Below are 18953 nucleotides of genomic sequence, written 5' to 3' on the forward strand. Positions count from 1 at the left end.
TTATTTGTAGCCTAAGTGCCCCCAGAGGCTTCTGGGAAATGTCATTTTTTCAAAAGGATTTTCAGCTATCTGAGGTCCCCTACAGGTCTGCCCATTGTCATTACACTTTAAATGTGGTGCAGTGTTTTAACCAGTCTAAGGCTGACATATTTACCACTAGTGACTTTACCACAGTATGTAAGAAAATAAATCTATTTGCAATCAGTTTGCTTTGCTTAATTGCATTGTTAAAGTTGCATTCTTACTCAGTTATGATTGATATACTTATTTATTAAGATAAACAATAAAATCTCTATTATCCAAACAAATTGGTACCAAGGATAATTTGATTGTTCGTATAATCGTATTATAATTGTATAACTGTTTAAATTACTTTCCCAATCAAGAAACCTCCTAAAACGATACAATTCAACTCCTTTACCTTTAAATATATAACATACATTATTGCACTACTCTGTAAATATGAGAGATTAAGGACTAAATGGCGCATTTTCTATGACAACAGGGTAGAAGAGCAAAGCACAAAACAAGACAGGTTACCAGATAACAGAGGTGTTGGGATAATCAAGGGTCAGATTATCAAGGTTTTACTGTACTCTCAATCTGTGAAGAGAGAGCTAACAATGGTGAAACCAGAGAGTGCTGTTATGTTTTTTTGTTTTGTTTTCTAAGCTTTTTAGCCTGTTTTCCAATGATTTTCATATTTTTCCTCCTCCATAGGTCCTGGAAAGTTTTAAAATCATGGACTACAGCTTGTTACTGGGGGTTCATGTATTGGACCCTAGTCCAAAGGAGAGAGATGGGGAGAATGCGCAGGTGGCAGTGGATGGGAAGCGGCATGGGGCTCAGAGGGTCCTGTACTCCACAGCCATGGAGTCCATCCAGGGGGAAGGCAAGTCAGCAGAGGCTGTTACCACAGACGACACGTGAGTACTGCTCTCCAAGCTGAGGCAACACCAATGTATGTTACATGTACAGGGTTGTTGGAAGGAACTCACAGTTTTGGCCATAACTTTCAAAGAGAATGTTGAATAAGTTTATATTTGACACAGTGGCTACTGGGCCCATAAGGTTTTTCACTACAGGGAGCGTGTCCATAGCATATGCTAATGTTTAACTGTTAACGTTAATTCTAAATTAGCATATATACAACCGCAGCATCCATTGTGCACCCTCCCTTTCTGGTGGAAATGGATCAAAGTCTCATGAGCGCATTAAGCTGCCTGTCAAATGTGTTCATAAGCACATATTCTGTTACAGCTTATTTGTTATGAGCATGTCATTTACCAGATCTATATTATCACTGTATTAGCAATTCTGTCTCTCCTAGTCTGTTCAGTTTTTCCTTTCTTAGGACTCCCCTGGAAACTAGGTAATTCATCCCATAGTTGCCTGCTGTCCACTGGGACCCTCTCGAACAAAATGAGACAAAAGCATAATACACAAACAGTCATATTTTCTCAATTATTTTACAGAATGGGTGGTATTCCAGCCAAAACTCACAAGGATGAAAAACTTCTTATATTCCTAGGTATTATCGACATCCTACAGTCCTACAGGTACAAAGTTACTGAATTACTGACAGATGAATTATTGACAAATATTTCCATTTTCCATTTCAACCCATTTTGAACGAGGTACAAGATTTTATCTTTTGACATAAGAACAATCAATATTTCAGCACATTTCCTCCTAGACTTACACATTCTTATTTTGTATTGAATGAAGCACACTGTTTTTATTGTCAGGCCCTGGAAATAGAATTTTTAAGCAGCATGTTTTGTCTCTTTCAGATTGATTAAGAAGTTGGAGCACTCCTGGAAGGCTCTTGTGTATGATGGTGTAAGTTCTTTAAAGCTTTCCTAAAGTTATACGACAGATACTCTTCTAATAGTGTACAGTGTGTTAGGCTTTCAGACTTCTCAAGTTTAATTACTGCATGTTAAGTAAGTGTATTATTTAATAAACTGTGAACAATATCTCTGGATGTGAACAAGATAAATGTGTGCCCCATTCCCAAAAATGATAGGACTGTTTTATTCTCTAGCAGTAATCAGGTATCAACAAGGAATTGTCAGCAGACCGAGGAATCACATGTTGTATTTTTTCTTTCTTGCAGGATTCAGTATCAGTGCATAGGCCCAGTTTCTACGCAGACAGATTTTTAAAGTTTATGAATACCCGGGTTTTCAAGAAGATACACAGTAAGTGGGACATTTGTAACTGATTCTGTGTTAACACTTGACACAGTGTCAGTTCACACTAGTGTGGGTTGTAGTACGACTGTTCCTATGAATCGGTGTGGGATTCATTGCGAATTGCTGATTATTCTACTGAAAATCAATAAGAAATACTTTAGTTTTTTACCTCAAATGTTACGATAATACATTACTTATATATACCATATGTGCCATAGGGTTTGAATAAATGTGGGGTATTTATTATGTAGAGTTATACAAATGTTAACTGCCATTTTCCACCATTTTTCATTTGTATCCAGAAAAAAAAAAATACACAGCTTTTACACTGAAGTGGTCACAACAGGATGTATGAACATTTTGCTGTTAACCCACTTCCCAGTGCTTATGTTGCATTAGAAAGAGATGTCACCAAGTTGTGGCACTCTTGAGTACACAGCAGTTACAATTGTCCCTATACTAAACCAACATTCTTACTTCTTTTTCTTAAAAAATACACATTAATTTAATAGAACGATATAAATTATTAGACCTAGTTTCTCTGACTGGTGTAATAACCCATAGGGCTGCTTCAATATTATACTCTAGTTGGAAGATCCACAGTCTGATGCATTGTGGGGCTTGTTTAAAACCTCTCACAGTGTTAAATATGAAGTTAGTTAAGTGCTAGCTTCTGCTGTTAGGCCAAATAACTTAAATTACATCATGTGACCATCAACATAGATTCAAAATTGAACAAACTACAGTTACCATGCCAGTAAGAATCTACAAACATTCCTTCACTGTTTATTTTTTAACGGTGACTAAACCATACTGAACGTTGGCTCTTCTGAGAAGAATAATGTGATGGGGTTCATAATTTCTTTGTTATCTATAAAGCTTTCAGGTGCTCTCCTTCCAAGAGAGCCCGCAACTCTATCCCAGCTCTGAAGTCCTCATCACATGAGATAATATCCCCCCAGAACGAGGAGCAAACCGACGAGAGTAAGGAGCGTCTCAGTGGCGCAAAGAGCCTCGCCAGCCTGGATGGACAAGGTATTGCTTCACATACAGTTCAAACGCATAGTGCGGCACCAACAACAAGGGGTTACCTGCTAAATCATTCACCATTCTCCACTACCAAACAGAGGCTCCAGCCAAGAGATATTCAAGTTCTTCTAGCAGAAGCTAGCAACTAACCAGAGGTGACGCAAAATCATACCTAAGAACCCATACCAGTGCTGTTCAACAAAGCCTCAACATGTTAAGGTGCTAATGCTCCTTAGCCATGATCTGCTTCAAAAGATAACAAGCTCTCAACTACATGTTACCACTGTTTTAAAAAAAGTATGCAATCAATGCGTAGAGTTTCCAGATAACACACGATAGCACACATTGTGAGGGTGTTCTTGTCCCAGCGTATCCTAGTGGTGAATTGAAAATGTTAAGGTACATGTTCATGAGTAATCACAGGGAAGTAAGAGCCCATACTGTAATTAAAACGAAAATGCAGGCTTCTTGTAGATTACATTTTTTACATTATGAAAGCCTCCTTGAAATACCGGAGAAATGTAAGTGCTTAACAGTAAGTTACCTGTGGGTTGTGGCATACTGCAGGGAAACAGTGAATCATTAAACCTCTTGCTTCCTGCTAGCAACCAACAGAAGATTTGCAAATTGCAACTCAGAATAATGTGGGCTTGTAGTACCGTATCTACAGTGTCTCTGTTTCTCCTATCTGGCAGCAGTATTTTCAGACAGCAGATTGCAGGTAACATTTTATGAATAGCTAATGAATACACTGCAGGTGCATAATAAAGAATGCATTTATGACTGGTTTACAAATATTCCTGTAGATAAAAAAAACACTTCTGTTGTGATATTTTGACAACAACAAGCTCTCCCATCCTCTAGCAGAAGCTGGAATGATTAAGTTCAGTTACGCAGTATTTGAGATGTTTCCTACATGTGCTTTAAGATTTTGAGCATGGTGGCAATTACATTTATCAACACATGCGTTGAAGCGTTTGATGCGAATGCTTTTACAGATACCGCAGACCCCCACAGGTGAGACTTGTATTGTGCAGAGGGAATTGACAGTTAATACCCAGCCTCCATCTCTTAGATATGCATTCAGAACACACAGTGTTGTGTGATACACTGCTGTTACAAATACTGCTGAACCCTGCTAGCAAGACAAGGTTAGGATCCCTGAGTGGCACAAACGTGTGATGTGCAGGGTGGGTAAGTCATGCAGTCAGGGCAGGTCAGGTTGTCATTCTTGGCTGGGGATTCCACTGGGAGCATTACATTGGCCTTGATTTTTCCACAGGTTGGGGGAGTTAAATCAGGATGTTTAACCTCACTTTGCTGAAGCCACTATGAGCTTGAGTGAAGGTATCACTGAAAATTAAAAACCCTTGTTTTATGACTGGTCCCCTTATACTTGTGTGGAATATCTTTTGGTTACATAGCAGCATTTACATCAACACTACCTGATGACACATGAGTTGTTGATTTGATTATGCCTCAGAAAAATGCAAATTGGTCTTGTTTTTTTATAACCTATTGTTGTAAAGCCTTGGATAGACCTGGTTGCTTAAAGCTGTTTTGTTAAATGAGTGATGAAATGAGATGCTTTGGAAATACTGGTTCATTTCACCTTGTGTGTCTCTCTCAAACCATTGCTACCTTAAAAAAAGATACAATGAAATCCACTACTCAATGGACCATTAAAAAAAAAAAAATGCAGCCCTTCAGTAATATTAAAATCCTCATGCCATAAAATGTCCTATTGTATAAAAGGATGACATCATGACTTTTGTTGCAAACATCTTGTTTTCTGGTTTCAGTATTTGGGTCTTTCTCTCGGCCGGATCTGGTGCCAAACCCTCATTCCCTTTTTGAAGCTTCCTCCTTGGTCACCACAATCTCCTCCTCCTCCTCACTGTATGCAAATGAATGTTATGCGATGGACAACACTGGGGTCCCTGGATACAGGTACTGCTACTCAGCTGCATCTAAATGACCTACATCTAACCTATAATTAACATTTTCATAGTCAAACCGGTACTGGATAGTAAATACTGGTAGCTTTGCCATTTTCACATTTTTATAAATTGTTCTGATATTTGCAATAGTTGTATAGTGATCCTGGTATCTTTTCCTCCAATCTGTCACTCTGATCTGTAACTAGCTTTAAGGTAAGTCCACTGCTGGTCGTGGACTGCTGTCTGACTGCCCATTCTTTGAATTTCTCATTGCAGAATGACATGTGGTGCTATGACCTAGAAACTCCGTTGGCTCCACTTACTCTACTACAGAACAGAATACATTTAGCTAAAGCCCAGGACATTAGGGAGAAAGATCAATATTGCCTGTTCTATTAAAATCTAAATCTTTCTGTAAGGATTGGCTTCCATGCTGTGTTTGGAAGGCTTTGACAGGACAGTGTCAGAGCCCAAGGGGACTGCAGTACTTAAAAAAAAGAAGCATTCCAGTCTATTGTAAATCCTCAGAAGTCTTTTCTTGAATCGTATTGATTATTATGCAAGAAACATTCACTAAACAAAATAAGTTTGGATTTAAAGTAGATTATTTTATATGTACAGTTGGTTAATTCCTTTTGTATTATAAATGAATACAAGATAAATTAGCTTGTTGCACTTCCATGACGGTTTCATGTGAATGTCCAATGAGCTACTTTGTTCAAATGACCCTGCCTTAGACATACAATACCATAATCCTGAATTGCCACAATTGCATTTGCTAAGGTTAATCCAATTCTAAGGCCAATGTTAAATATTTAACAAGCCATTCAGTAGACATTTCTATTGTTATTAATATTGTTGTTAGAAGCCAATACAAAAATACCTTCCATACAATACTGGATTCACAGACCCCAATTAGCAGCATCTTGGACTACCTTACCTGATTTAGTGCTAATTGGAGTTTGTGAAACCAGCCGACGGTGTACTCTAGTTTTATAGTTGGTAACAAATGTGTAATGTACTACCAAACAGATCACATAAAAACAATATCTATTTTAAGAGGTGTGTTCTAATCTGTTCATGACAGTAGCTGCCACTATGGTGAGATACCAAATCCAGATGGGTTCAATCAGTGCATTTCTATTACTTACAGTACGCATGCAAAACAGTACACAACGTCATACTGTACTAGTGAAACCGACACTGAAGTCAGTCACTATTCAACTGAGATGACTATAGATTACCATGAGTATTCCATAGAAAGATTGGGCTCCTGTGTTATATGACTTTGGAGGCCATCTCAATAGGGTTAAAAAAAAAAGTTTCACAGAATTGGTTGCTATGATTTGTTTAGATTTTAAGGATTAGCAGATTAAAAGACTGTAGGCTGTAATTACTGAACAAATGTCTTTGCTGCAAAGGCAGCATACATTTTGAAATGTAATAATGCAGTATATACACCATTAACATGCAATTTTGCTATGTAACCTGCTTAAAGGATCACATGTAAGTCATGCATGTCATTGTGTTTATATAGGGGTAGGCCTTTCAATTTTATTATCTGTATTTGGAGTTATATATTTAGATAACTGTTAAAAATGTCCAGATAGCAGAAGTAATGGGTACTGTACATACCGTATATTTTCTAAAAAAAAGAGTGTCTGTTTTTTGGGGTTTTTATGTGTTTTAGCTTTACTTAATGATATGGTACAAAAGATATAGTAATTACAAATGAAAAATATTGTTTGAAAGAGCAGACAGTCTCCATGTTGGGGGAACTCATTATAATGTTGGAAGCAGTTCTTCTGCTTTAGAAGAGGTTATTTTAAGATGGTTGATACTGAATTTAATTACAATTCCTACAGTAAGAGTTGTGTCTCATTATGAAACCTGAAAGAGGTCATTGCGATGCATTTGTTAGATGTTAGGCTCCACCAGGACAGTAGACCGAGTCAGCCTGGTATTGAGCTGCTGTAGCTCTCATTGAAACATGATAAAACAGCCACAGATGTCAGTCCTGGACATGCAGACATGTATGGCATATGTAAACTACTACAGAGTTTGTATAACCAAACAGTCAACAAATAATTTAGACACGCACAAAGAACCAAACCTCAAGAGAAATAGATAACTACTTACAATGTCTTTTAGAACCCTTCAGCAAATCCGATTGAACTTGAATAGAATAATAATTTTGTTTACTCAGCAAAACAACAATTACCTAAAGTGTTTAAAGAATATACAGCTATGGCCAAAAGTTTTGCATCTCCCTATAGAATTTTTTTGCTTCATAAAGTCAAATTAAACCTGCTGAATAATGTTACGCTAACATATTGAATTACACACCACTTTGTAGTTTTCCAAATACTTTACAAAAGACTGTCAAAAATTGAAAAATGTGACATTTAAAAAATCTGACATGAAATACTGTTCTACTATTAAGGCTTTCGGTAGACTTTTTCAGTATCATTTTGTAGTTTCTTTGATTACATGATGTTCAATAAAATATTTAAATTATGTTCATATAGTTTTTTTTTTGTTTTTGTTTTTTTTTTATGTCTCAATCCTAAAATTCTAGGTGATGCAAAACGTTTGGCCATAGTTGGGTTTTAGAATAATGCAAATATAATGCAAATATAATGCAAACATAATGCAAAAGTCACTCGCCCACATGATGCTCTTTGCATCCAGGAAACAGCATGCATTAAGGCACGGCACATAACCTGCAGTTTGCATCCTGTTTCGTAGTACAGTGTGCAAAGGTATTTCTTTTAATGATAGTTGATAAGAATCTTCTTGCATATATATGCCTTTGCTGAGTCATTTACATTATTATTAGTAGCATTGTTATGACATTTCTTGACAATGGTGTATACTTCTGTGTGAGAACAGAATTGTTTTAGTTTATCCATGAAAAATGTTATCTTTTATCTTATATACATACATACATACATATACTGCAAGCAAGGGTATATCTAGCATAGGATATATAGAGGATACTGAATGATCGTTCATAGTATATGGTTTTTATTCGCCGCAGGAGGATGTCCCAGTAAATCTCAAGCCCCGACAGATATTTTAAAGTTGTTATAAAACACGTACTGGTGGCAATATTGTTTGAATTATGAATGTGCAGCTCCATCCTGAATTACAGGATTGAAATGTAAACAAAGACACATTCAAAACTAGTCCTGGTTAGCATGTTATCCCACTGATGTTACCCGACCTGATATTCTTAGTTTGTGCTATATAAATTGTGTTTTTTCAGACGAGATCATCACTGAAGCTAAGTCCCGTATTTCTCATATAAACAGAAAGAGTGCTTTATATAATAACAGTGAACAGCCTGGTCCTCACTTATCAACCTACCAACAGAGAAATACAGAAAATCGTGCAAAGAAACTTGAACATTTAACAGCAAGACCCATCTACAGCAAGACTCCCCCGCTGATATCATATAGAAGAGACAGGAATCTAAGAGAATATGTAGTCCACAGTGAGATTCGTCTATCTGGGGAACTTTTAAAAGACACACTTCCATGAAAAAATATATATATATATATATATATATATATATATATATATATATATATATATATATATATATATATATATATATAATGTAAGAGGCAATAAAAGCCCCACTCTCCAGTTGTTCTGTTTCAAAACAGCTGTCCCTTACTTTGCCTTGAATAGCAATGTTCTATGTTCTGCTTGCAAGGTCATGATGAATCACACATGTGTTTATATTAACTCTTAACTACTACTAGCTACATCATATCCACCACTGGAAAATATTGTATATATTGGGATTCATATTCATTCAAACTCACATTGACCCTGTAAATCCTTTTCATAGTATAGTGAATATTGTTATAATACAGCACCTGATCAAATAATTTTGTCTTGACAGGGATACGATGACCTCGAGCTCTACCTTTACTTTAGAGGACAGCGCCATCTGCCTGATATCGGAGCAAAGCACCATGGAAACGGACAGAGACGATGGCTCAGTGTTTGATGTCTATTTAGTAAGTAATTATTTCTACAATGTATATTGTTGAACTGGAGACACTGCCTACACTCTCTCAGTCTCCATGTTGGGTGGACTCATTCTCCAGCACCACCTTATCAAGTGTTTCTGGTCTTTTTAGATGAAGATTTTCATCTTTTTTGTTTTTTTCAGATTTATACTTTTTAGTATGAGAAATGTCACTATAGAGGATACCATTGGTGTCTTAGTTGTAGGGGTTGACTCGATAAACCTGTACAGCACCAGGATAACTGTCAGCTATATTCTCTTAGGGCATAAACTAATAATAATAATAATAATAATAATAATAATAATAATAATAATAATAATAATAATTGTATCAACTACCTATCAATGGTTATCCTGGGATTAGCCCTATTGGTTGATTCAACTTGGATTTATTATCATAGGGTTATATTATCATAGGGCACTTCACAGACCCTGGGAAATCATCCTAGATCAACCACCTTTTAATCAAACAAACCCGAGACTGAGAATGCTCTCAGCACACGTTCAGCATCGAATTCCAATTGAAAAGAAAGGGTCTGTCTGGCATCATTCTTTTAAAAACCTAAATAAACTGTAATATAGTGGAAAATATCATTGCACACATCTGGTAAGAAGAACTTTAAGGTGGTATTGGGTGGTTCTTTTTGTTTCTTGAAAGACACTTTCTTTGAATTTAATAACAGGGAACATTTCTCTTGTGACAATTCTTCTAGGCTGCAAGAGTTTTCATTATAGATCAATTCTATCTAAATTCTAGATGGGTTTTATTTTCCCTGACTCACATTTGGAACACAAGGCCGTATGTACAGTTTCACGTGCCTAACAGAATTTCACAGCAGGCATGGCTCACAGATGTTTTTTTCAGCATAGATTTTATATTTCATCTAAGTTTATTTCATCTAAAATCACTCCATCGATATGGAGTTAGCAGAGCTCTAGATGAGCTGTGTAGTGGGTGTTTCACGCATTGAAAACATATGAATTGTGCATGATTATTTAAATTGAATGCATAACGAATACGCACATCAGTTTTGCTGCACAGCTGGAGGTTGCATGTTATCAAGCTTCTGCACTTTGTCGATTGTGAATATGCTGCATGTGGTAGCTTGTGACAGTTAATTGTACGCAGCCTGTTAATTGCCAGAAGCCTGTGACCAATAAGTGTGGGTTTACAATACAAAAAAAACCAAACAAACAACCACAGCTTGCAATTATTATTAGTTTATTTAGCAGGCGCCTTTATCCAAGGCGATTTACAGAGACTAGGGTGTGTGAACTATGCATCAGCTGCAGAGTCACTTACAACTACGTCTCACCCGAAAGACAGAGCACAAGGAGGTTAAGTGACTTGCTCAGGGTCACACAATGAGTCAGTGGCTGAGGTGGGATTTGAACCGGGGACCTCCTGGTTACAAGCCCTTTTCTTTAACCACTGGACCACACAGCCTGCATGTTTTTGACTGGTGAATAAGCGACTGGATTCATGAAATTCAATTATGGATTTCTCTGCGCCTCAGTGCCCCTCAACCTAACTGAATTTTTGCAATATAAATCTATATAATAAATATAATATTCTGTTTTTAGAGTCAGGATGCTTTATATTGCTATACAGTAGCAAAGCGATCAGTAAGGAATATAATATTTGTTTCTTTTTAAATATATCGTATCTGCATGCAGGCCTTTTGTAAGTATATTCCATCTGCGGCGTTGAAATTAAAAAAACAAAATGTTCTGTTTCTGTGCCTGTTTGCTTCACAGCTGTATTGTTTGTGATCAATAAAGCAAATAAGAATGATTGTTGTTTTTGTTTTTATTGTAAGACAAAGTTTTTGTACAGTAGTTCAAAGTAAAATTACAATTAAAATGAAAGGTTGTAGTTAATGCATATCCCGTATGTTAGCATTAAAGTATGTACAGTATTTATTGAAAGTACTCACGACTTCAAGGTAATGTTGCATTTTACTCACCCAAAATACATTTTACTTACATAGTGTCTAAATTGGAGAGTACATTATTCAATGACTCAAACCTTTATCTTTTAATATAATATAATATAATAACCTTTATCGTTTAGTATAATCAACTTCAAAATTATTCAATGTAATTTCAAAAGATAGGATAGGTGACAGTTTGCCCTGTCTATAACAACATGAGGATTTTCCCATTTGAAGATGTCTGCCTGTGTGTGTGTGTGGTCGGAATTTGTTGAGAAGAATCATGTCAACTTGGCTTCACTTGGATTGACTGAGGCTGTGTTTTGAAGATTTTTTATTTTTTTATTTCAAGCGGAGGAGCTTTGAAAGATTTATAGCTGGAGCTGCATCATTCTTGAGGAGACAAAGCTCTGGAATCTGGACACACAGCTTTGTAACTTAGATGAATCTAGTCTGCATGCATATTTTCAACCTGTAAACCCTTGTGCCATTATTAAATCGCATGTGGAATCATACAAGAAAAAGTAGCCACACCCGTTCAGAAACCATTTGAATATGAGAATGGATTCAAGGGAATTCTGAAGGCAGTCTGTTCATGCTGTCTTTTTCAGCTGTCTGCTGCAGACAGGTTGTTATGGTGCAAGCCAGATTTTGAAGTGTGAGTGTGTGCCGATTCAACTGGAAAATTGCCTCAGAGTTTACTTGGGAATTTGTTGGAACCGAAGCATAACTGAGATACTGTATGCATTCTACGTCAGACATCCACGTTGATTCCCTATAAAATGTCTGTCTAAACCCTTATAAAAGCTTACCATGGTAAATGTCCACAGGAACTTTGCAGTTTTTGCATGATTTCCCTATGGTTGTACTATGCATTTATGTTAGATCATCATGGTTTGCTATGATTTTTAATTTGTTTTACCATACCTCTCTGGTCTTTACAGTGGTTGATTTTTCACTTTCACTATACTTTATTACATTTTGCTAGCTTCTACTGTGGAAAACTTGGGTCATTTTATGTGGCTCAGTATTACTGTATTTGCAACTTAATCCCACAGTAAATAAGTTATTTTACAGTGTTTTGTTTGTATTGACGTTTCCTAACAGCCTATTGCTTACTTCTATGTACGTTTGTTGGTATTACCCTTGCAACTCTTCTACAGTACTGTATATTTTAATATCTGTTCATTTGATCTGAGGGTTCACTGACTCTGACTGTATAAGAAAATATTTCAAGCCTGTGATTTTTTTTTAACATCAAGCTTCTATGTAAACATGTTCCTCAGACGCGTTTTGAAGTTTAAGGTCTAGATTCTCAAAGCAGTTTACTCCAGATTGTTATTAGCACTTTTTTCTGAAAGGAAAAACATCCATTACAATTCTAAAATGAACAAGAAACAGCTTAAGACATCTTACAAGCCCTTGCGTGTAATGTCTGACTAATTTATTTCTGGTTTGGTAGCTTTATTGGGTGAGTTTTTCCTTTCTGAAACAATTAGGCAAATGACAATTTGGAGTAAAAAGTTGAGAATCTAGCCTCATTTTGACCCATTACGAGAAGAACATGTAAACAAACGTTCAGCTTCCAAAATAGAAGACACATCTAATTTCAAACAGTTATCAACTCCCGATTCTAACCCCCCTAATTCCACTTAGTTCCTTTATTAAAACCAAGGCCATCAGCTAACTCACACATTTATCTCTTCAAGCTCAAATTATCAGTATTGTTATTGGGTTAAACAGGCCAGGTAGTTACACCCAATTTAAAAAGCATTGCTTTTAAACAAAAACATGCGTGCTAGCCACAATGTTTGTCATATTTGGGCTATTTTTACATTTGTTTGCCTTGAGGTTGGGGATTGGCATGTTGTTATGTTACTATGTTGTAACTGGATCAATGTTATACAATTTCAGTTCACAGTGTTTATATTATCATTTATTATACTTTATTTAGCATTAAATATTTTTAATGTAAAATTTTTATGTGTATTTTTTTTCAATGTTTAATGCCTAAGTTAGTACAGTTACAACAGGTTTTTTTTTCAAAAATTACAATTTAATACCTGCAAATTGTCTGACTCTTTAATTGTCTGACTCTTTAGAAGAATGTTTGAAATTATGTTTTTATCTGTATTCAAAGATATAGAATTAGGCAATTTGTATTAGGCAATTACATTTTTATGTTTATTATGATGTTTTAACTAACATGCACAACCAAAATTTGTGTTTAAAAAACAGGATTTAAATCTCTTGCATACCAGAATTGTAAGCTTGGTTGCTTTTCTGCAAGGAGAATCCGCCCCTAACCAACACGTCATCAGCGAGCACATAAAGGCTCTGTGTGATATTCTTCCATGTCCCTTCTTTTGTTTCTGCCTCTCAGTCACGCGCTGGGAGGCCGAAACGGGAGCTGATCGCTTAGAGCCTGGAGGAAGGGCTACCCTCAGCCACGGATTCCCTGAAGCTTCCCCCTACATCAAAAAATTAAAAATACGTGAGCAGGGAGTTTTTCCTTACCTGAGTGCTGAGCGGTTCATATTTAGTTCTGTGGGGTGAGTGGTCAGGCTGGAGAGGCTGGGCTCTCTCCCCCAGCGCAGTCATACTCTGGGGGACGGGCCGTGTCTCAGCTGCTCATTTTTCAATATTTTGGGGGGTAGGTGGCAGTGCGCCACTGTGGGGTGTGTTAATCATTATTATTATTTTTCCATTCATGGTTTGGCGGCCTTGTCTTTTGGGGGGAGGTGGCCCATAGCCACTTCCTATCTGCAACACTGGAACGCATGTAACTGTTCATGTTTTTCCAGCCGGCCTCGCACAGGTAGCCGTCGAGGACCCACGGACGAGGCCTCCGGCCAAATTTATCATTCACTCGAGCCCCGAGCACCCATCACAGTCATCAGGCCCTGAGCGCCCACCACAGTTCATTAAATCATCTGTAATTGCAATCAATAAATGATTAATTCATTGTGGATTCTCTGTGCTGAAACATTGACACTTTTTTCTTCTCATTTGCAGTAAACTGTCAGGGAGTGTGTGCCCGATGAAGACTAGCACTTTCTACACTCCAGAGCACATGAAGCACAGGAACAGATTCTACTTCAAAGACTGAGACTGAATTTAAAACACTTTAACAGACATTGCACAGGCTCCTGAAATACTGTGTCCTATTTCAACAGCTTTCCAGACTCTGCTGGGTATTCATACAGCAGCTGCTATATATGTACATGAATTATTGCCAGTTCATAGTGGATTTTTATAAAGAGACTGAAAAAAACGAATCCATGTGATGTAAATCATTTTCAGCTTCTCATGCGTTTTATTTGCATGCTTTTAAAATGAGTCAAGGGTGAATATAGTTGTTATTTTCTTATTTATATATAGTTTTTCTTTTTCCCCTCTGTAAGCATGCCAAATCAGCCTCTGGAATAATGCTTTTTAACAGAATATTTATGTTTGACTGAATGCTTGTTTTCTGCTGATCAGATTTTTTGCAAACCTGGTTACACTTGCTTTATAGAATCTTGCTTTAATAATGAAGTTTACATGTTTGTATGCAAGTGGCACTGTTTTGATTGTAAAGCTGCGCTATCCCATTCTTAACTAAAACAGCCATTATATTTATATGTTGACCAACTGTTCTAATATGATGTAAGCGCATTCTGAAGGGACTGCCAAAGCAGCATTGTGTACTGGACCCTAGTTCCAGTAGGTTGTCTATCCAAGATCTGGAATAATGATTGGATGAGATCATTGCCCACTGTGAAATGTCAATCCCCTGATTTTGATTGTGAAATTGACAGGCACTGGCTGAAGTGGCGCTTCAAGCTCAAGCCTACGTAAACGTAGATCAGTCTGGGCACTAATAGATGACGAGGGGGAATCAGAAATGAAAAAATACACTCAACCATGAAAATTCATACAGATTGCTCATTTGTGCTATGTAGATAATAGATATCTAGACAAATAGTCAACGCAGAGAAAGGTAGCTAGGCAGATTTAAAGAATTATTTATACATGGACTAAATATATATATATCTATATATATATATATATATATATAGATATATATATATATATAGAGATATATATATAGATATATATATATATATATATAGAGATATATATATAGATATATATAGATATATATATATATATATATATATATATATATATATATATATATATATATATATATATATATAAGTATAGTGTTGCAGAAGAAAGGGCTTGGTTAAGACAGGTATTTTCTATCACATCTTGGAATCATTTTTCTCAGGATATCTTCTTCTTTTTGAATGTCTCGTGTACAGCATGTTGCCAAGGCCAAGCATTTTTATCGCTGCAGCTGTTTAGTGGAGCCTTACGGTCTATGTCAAAGTGTCTTTTGAATTTCATAATCACAGCTGTGTTGCTTTGAGAAAACGAGATGTGTAATTTATTTAAGAAATAACTATCTTATTATATAGTTTGCTGAAGATGAAAATATTTTATTCTCAAAATGTAAAAATATTGTATTTTAGAAAAATGAAACTGCTGTGTGTAAAATTAAAAGTCTTTATGCTGAATAACATAATGTGTTTATGTTTCTTTCAGCACTGCTGTGTCATTTCTAATTAATTATTTATATTGCCTTTGTTTTAACAGTGTTTTATAATTGCACACACATATAGTACACTTTGTCTGAACTAGGAGGCACTTCTCAATAACAATATAAACCATACGAAACTACTGTAAAAAGCATGACATACTGTTCAATTGATCAACTTAACTAGCCAGTGCAAATGCCCTCTAGTGTTCAAATGACGCTTACATATAAAATAAGATTCAGAAACACTTACATTCACAATCCTGATCCTCTTACCTATTCATTGTGGTTAACTAAGCTAATTGTAAGACCTGCAATGGATCAATCTGCAATGGAATAGGATTCCATCCCTGCACAAGGAAGAAACATCCACGCTGAAGCATAATCACCTAGCACAGTGTCATCCCCTCCTCTGTGTCTGTTCACGAGGTGTTTATGCAGCGCAAAATAACGTCTTTTGCACTGCAATTTTCATTGTCTTTTTTTATATACTATTAATATTAATATTTATTATATAAATAAAGCATGAAATTATTTTTATACCAGTGAATTGCTCAGGTAAGTTAACACATAGATTCAGAAACATGCATATAATCACCTAGCTGTTGTGTGTGTGTATGTATGTATGTATATATATATATATATATATATATATACACACAAGATTATTCAGATCTCATAAAGGTCTACATTTAACTCACACACTCAAAAATAGAAAATGTTGCCAAATGTTTTGTCATTAAGCTTTCATATGTCATTTTAACAACAATAAAGTGAGGAAAATACAGAAATGATTAATGTATTTATGAAATATAGGTGAAAACATTACAGAGTAATATTACCTTTCCGTTCAGGCCGATGAGCGTTGGATGTAGTAGCCACTAGAGGGTGCAAAAGAAACGGTGTTGAAATAATAGTAACAGTTTGAAAGTGAGAGTTAGTTTTATGGGTTAGGTTTAGGGGTTGGGGGTAGGGGTAGAAGTTGGATTTAAGGATTAAGTTTAGGGGTTAGGTGTAAATTGCATATGATGTGGACTGAGGTTGCGCATGGACAAATAAATGGTGTTTGTAATTGTAAATGAGGTGAGGTGAATGAAGGAGTAACATGGTGTTTAGTTCAATTAGTTCTGTTGAGGAAGTTTTCAGGTTTTTGGATAAAGAATAAAAAAATAAGCTGTGCAACATGCAACGAGAGCCATAGTTGTATGTAATATAATGTTACAGCTGTAATTTGTTTTACTATATTTTTTATTTTCCTTTTTTTAATTTAATATAATAAAGGTCAAGGATGATAAATTTGGTAGAATTTTGTGTTTTTGAGCGTGCAAGTTAAGTGTTACATTATTTTGCACCCTCTAGCGGCCTATAGTGGCTACTACATCCGATGCTCACCGCTCTGAACTGAAAGGTAATACGCAGTGATCTTTTCACCTATATTTCATAAATAAATTAATATTTTTTGTATTTTCCTCATTGTATTGTTCTTAAAATTACCTATTAAAGCTTAACGACAAAAAATGTGATTGATTAATTGATTGATGTTATATAGCGCCTTTCACAGTGGATCACCATCACAAAGCGCTTTACAAGATAGTGAGGAAGAATGCATAATACATTAAATACAGTGAAATACAGGGCATAGTACATTAAATACAAACAGTAAAAATCAATGCAAATACATTAAATACAGAGATATTACATTAGATTCAAGTCTAGGATGTGAATTCTAAACATTACGGATGCGTGTGTCATACAGTAATACACTTTCTTCATGTTTTCTGTTTACTTTCATTTGTTTTTTTCTTAATTTCCTTGCTCTCGTTTTTCACTGAATCCAGAACAACATGCATATCTCATTATCTTTGTATTTCCATTTTTCATTGAAGTCTGTCGCTTGTTAAAGTTTGCTGTTTTAAGTTATGGCAATTCAAATGTTTTTGTTTCTTTTAGAGTTTTAAGATCGATGCTTTCTTGAGTGAGCCTAAAATGTTGTTCGTTATAATTTTGTTTAAATTATAAACCTTTTGTGGCTGCTACCCATAAAAATAAATACAATAGGTTCTTCATAACATACTACTCTCCAGTAAAACTACATAAAATGGGAGTAATTTCTAATAATTTGTGTCATAGATGTAACCTAACACCTGGAACTCTTCTTCATATGCTGTGGTTCTGTCCAGTTATAATTTTTTGTAGTAGTGCTGCACTATTGAGATGTACCTGTGCAGGCCCTGTGGACACAAAGTGAGTAAACTAAACTAAACTAAACTGTTAATTAACAACATTTTCTCGGGTAATAACATTTAAATATATATTTAAAACATAACAAAACATATCCTACGTGATAAATTATTGTATAGTTGTTTTCTTCAAATGTGGTAATGTCATATTTCATGCTGTGTGTTTTTTTACCTGTACATTTTATAAACTGATAATTATTTTATGATTCCTGAAATAGAGGAACATATTAGTGAGAAAAACATACTTTGTTTAAATTATTATTACAAGCTAGAAATTTTAAATATTGCGGTTTCAATGTTTAAATTAATAAATAATATTTCTAAAAATAAATTATTTTATCTAACTACTTTAGTAATAAAAAATATTCTGTTTTAATTGCTTTATGTTCACTTTTTGTTCCAAATATATATATATATATATATATATATATATATATATATATATATATATATATATATATATATATATATAAGCACTATCTTGAATAAAAACAAAAATAATGTTATGTTTTTAGTTATTTAGATTAATAGAGACTACGGATAAAATATATAAGCATACCATTTTTAAAAAAAACCAGTATTTGCATTTGACTGATGCACTTCAATTGTGTAAGAGTGTTACAGGAAACAATAACCGACTAAAAGTTTGTTTATTTAGCAGCCGCCTTTATCCATGGCGACTTACAGAGACTAGGATGTGTGAACTATGCATCAGGTACAGAGTCACTTACAATTACATCTCACCCGAAAGACAGAGCACAAGGAGGTTAAGTGATTTGCTCGGGGTCACACAATGAGTCAGTGGCTAAGATAGGTTTGGACAATACAAGCCATGTGTACTAGAAATACATATGTCACAAATAAACTAACTATATGAATGTAGCACCGCTGGATGAAATGTTATAAAACCGCATACATTAAGTCCACTGCAGTAGATCCCTGATAAGATTTCACTAACAGACATGAATAGCAGATCGTGAATAAC

General features: G+C 35.4%; 1 protein-coding gene across 2 annotated transcripts in view; it reads left to right on the plus strand.

The window, feature by feature from the left end:
- LOC117411706 (phosphatidylinositol 4-phosphate 5-kinase type-1 beta-like) overlaps positions 1-15212 on the plus strand; it is a 55562-nt gene extending 40350 nt beyond the window's left edge. For both annotated transcript variants that reach the window (XM_058993311.1, XM_058993306.1), the window contains exons 8-15: positions 721-926; positions 1476-1559; positions 1794-1842; positions 2120-2204; positions 3078-3233; positions 5030-5177; positions 9081-9198; positions 14159-15212. In XM_058993311.1, the coding sequence (XP_058849294.1) occupies positions 721-926; positions 1476-1559; positions 1794-1842; positions 2120-2204; positions 3078-3233; positions 5030-5177; positions 9081-9198; positions 14159-14161 (849 nt within the window). In that variant the 3' untranslated portion in view covers positions 14162-15212. The remainder of the gene's footprint in view (positions 1-720; positions 927-1475; positions 1560-1793; positions 1843-2119; positions 2205-3077; positions 3234-5029; positions 5178-9080; positions 9199-14158) is intronic.
- The last annotated feature ends 3741 nt before the right edge of the window (positions 15213-18953 follow it).

This window comes from Acipenser ruthenus, chromosome 2 (assembly GCF_902713425.1).
Source record: "Acipenser ruthenus chromosome 2, fAciRut3.2 maternal haplotype, whole genome shotgun sequence".
NCBI lineage: Eukaryota > Metazoa > Chordata > Actinopteri > Acipenseriformes > Acipenseridae > Acipenser > Acipenser ruthenus.